Raw genomic sequence first — 2,659 nt, 5'->3', positions numbered from 1 at the left:
GGAAGTCGCCGGCCGAGCAGCTGCCGCTCTGAACCATGCGGCACACGCGCTCGCTCTTCAGGAAGCCCTGCGCACAAAACAAAAGTTGCATACAACTTTCATCTTGCGAGGGAAGGGCAGAAATAAAAAATAAAAAATAAACTTTCAGAACATAACTGTAATCTTTCCAATTTAGACATGGTGCGGCCACCTTGTGGCCAAAGGAGAAATAGCATCCCAAAAATAAGAATAAAAATTAAAGATCAGGAAATAAAAGATCAAAATAAAATAAAAAATTAAGAATTCATTGTTGTAAGGTTGCCATTTTTTGTGTTTATGAATAAATAAATAAAATGTCGTTTTGGAAATATTTGAACTCTCAGTGCTGACACTGACGAAATATTTATTTTTTTTTGCCTTGAAATAGTAGTAGAAACGTTATTAGTATTTAATTAGTAAAAAAGTATAAAGTATTAGTATTTTTAATATATGAATAAATAAATACATTATTATTAAATATAAGCATTAGTATAAAATATTAGTATTTTAGAATCATCATAAAATAAAAACTACAGCGCCGTAATATTTCAACTTTTTGGGAAGGGGGAAAAAAAACCCAGCCGCTGGGGGGCAGTGCCCTCCCCTGGGGGTGCACTGTTCCCCAGTGCCGGTCCCAAGCCCGGAGAAATGGGGAGGGTTGCGTCAGGAATGGCATCCGGCGTAAAACTTTTGCCAAGACGACCATGCGAGTTGGTAGGACGGTTTACAGGGGCGGATGGAAATTACTGACTCGCTGTGGCGACCCCTGAATAGGGATGTGCCGAAAGGAGAAGAAGAAGAAGGGAAGGGGGAAAAAAAATGTATTATTCTTGTAAGATGACATCACTTTCATACCATGATGACTTTTCTTTTTCAATGCCACATTGTTTCCAGATGACTGTATATTCTCATGAAGCCTGTTTTTCCCCTCAAAAATAAGCGGAATCAAAATAAAAAAATTAAAAAATCTGCCACACCTTTTGGTAAAAAGGTTTCATCAAGAGAGCAACTCGGCTTACGTCACGGAGCAAATGTGTTCGCTCGGTGAACGTCAGCCGTCATGACTCACGAACAGAGCGACGGGACGCCTCCTCCCTTTTCCCGCTGCTCCTTTTAATTGCCCTTTCAAAATCCAGATCAATTATTTACGCGCCAGCAGAGCCGTGGGGCGAATTCAAAGGGCCGCAAAGGCTAACGGCGAGCATCGTCATCATCATCCTCAGCGACAAAGTGCTGCAACTGTACACCACCAAAGTTCGTCTTGGAAACAGAAGAAGAAAAATGCCCACCTACAACAAATGAACGAGCTCACGCCGCGGAGAACAAAAGCGCCTTGGTGGAGGTAACAAGCTCGCAGTTGCTGACGCCCGTCGTTAACTTGAGTCCCCCGCACTGCTTCGGACCGCTCAAAGGCGCCGACTTTAACGTGGACTTCAAATGTTAGAAGTCAGCTGCGCACTGACAGAGGAGGAAATTAAAAAGCCCACGTACGGAGATGACAACAAAAAATTCTAACCAACTCACCAAAGATCTGACAAAAAAAAACAAAAAAACAAAAAAAAAAACAAGCTAACCAACCAACTATCCACTAAAGCACTGACCAAAGTGACTTTAAATCCAACTACCAGAATAGCTAAATATCCAATCAACACACCATCCAACTAAATCAAGAAACTGACAACAACAAAGAAAAACCACCAACTTAGAAACCAACAAACCAGACTGACAAGCTAACCAAGAATCAATGGACGGAAGAGCTAAACAACCAATCTCCTCAAAAATCCACATTTTACCTCGCCTAACAACCGACCAAACAAACCACTGTGCAACTAACCTACAACCAAGCAAACCGACTTCCTGCCAACTAACCAAAAGATGAAATAACTAACCCACAAATTACACAACACACCATCCAACTTCCCAAAAATCTCGCCAAGGAAAATAGCGAGCCAACCACCGAGCAATGAACCAGACCGAGTAGCTGACCAACAATTCAGTTATTCAACGACCAAAAATGCCAAACTGGCCAACTCACTGACACTAATCAAAACTGAATAGTTAACCAACAACTAACCGAAAGTCTAGCTCACCAAACCGAAGCTGTCATCCAACGAAATCAACGCGGCGCAAGCAACCGCACCACCAACTAACTAGCTAGCTAACAACTCATTGACAGAATAACTAACTAAGGCGCCAACCTAACCAATCAACCAACAAGCTACGGTGGCATAAAAAAAAAAAAATCGACCCGTCTACGCAAGTCAACATAATATCAAGTGTACACGAGAAACCGATTTGCACGTGACGATAAAGGGCTCGCAAAGTGTCTTTTAGTCTCTTCTGTCGACTTGACTCGCCCGTACGGACAGACATGACGTCAGGAATGTCACGCCTGGCAAACGGAATAAATAAACGGAGTGAAATACGGTATCTGCGAGCCGGAGCAACTTGAGAGCTTGGAGAGAGCAAGCGAGAGTGAGCGGCTGGCGTCGGCGGTTAGCGGTTAGCGGCGGCTGCCCACTGGGCTCAGCAAATGTCAACCACCTGAAGCGCCGGCTGGACTCCCGCCGCGTTACCGCACTCAATTAGCGCTCCGGCACCGACGGCTTCTGCGCTCATGTTTCACTGCGGACTCGGTTGA

The 2,659-nt window shown here is 43.8% G+C and overlaps 1 protein-coding gene across 1 annotated transcript in view; it reads right to left on the bottom strand.

Moving 5' to 3' along the window:
- The window catches only part of cadps2 (Ca++-dependent secretion activator 2), a 55,933-nt gene that overhangs the window by 45,292 nt on the left and 7,982 nt on the right, over positions 1 to 2,659 (bottom strand). Inside the window, exon 3 of the mRNA XM_019881766.1 lies at positions 2 to 67. Coding sequence (XP_019737325.1) covers positions 2 to 67 — 66 coding nt within the window. The remainder of the gene's footprint in view (position 1; positions 68 to 2,659) is intronic.

Source organism: Hippocampus comes, unplaced genomic scaffold, assembly GCF_001891065.2.
Source record: "Hippocampus comes isolate QL1 unplaced genomic scaffold, H_comes_QL1_v1.1 scaffold299, whole genome shotgun sequence".
NCBI classification, from domain to species: Eukaryota; Metazoa; Chordata; class Actinopteri; order Syngnathiformes; family Syngnathidae; genus Hippocampus; species Hippocampus comes.
The sequence above is the reverse complement of the archived record's forward strand: the minus strand, read 5'-3'. Positions and strand labels throughout refer to the sequence as shown.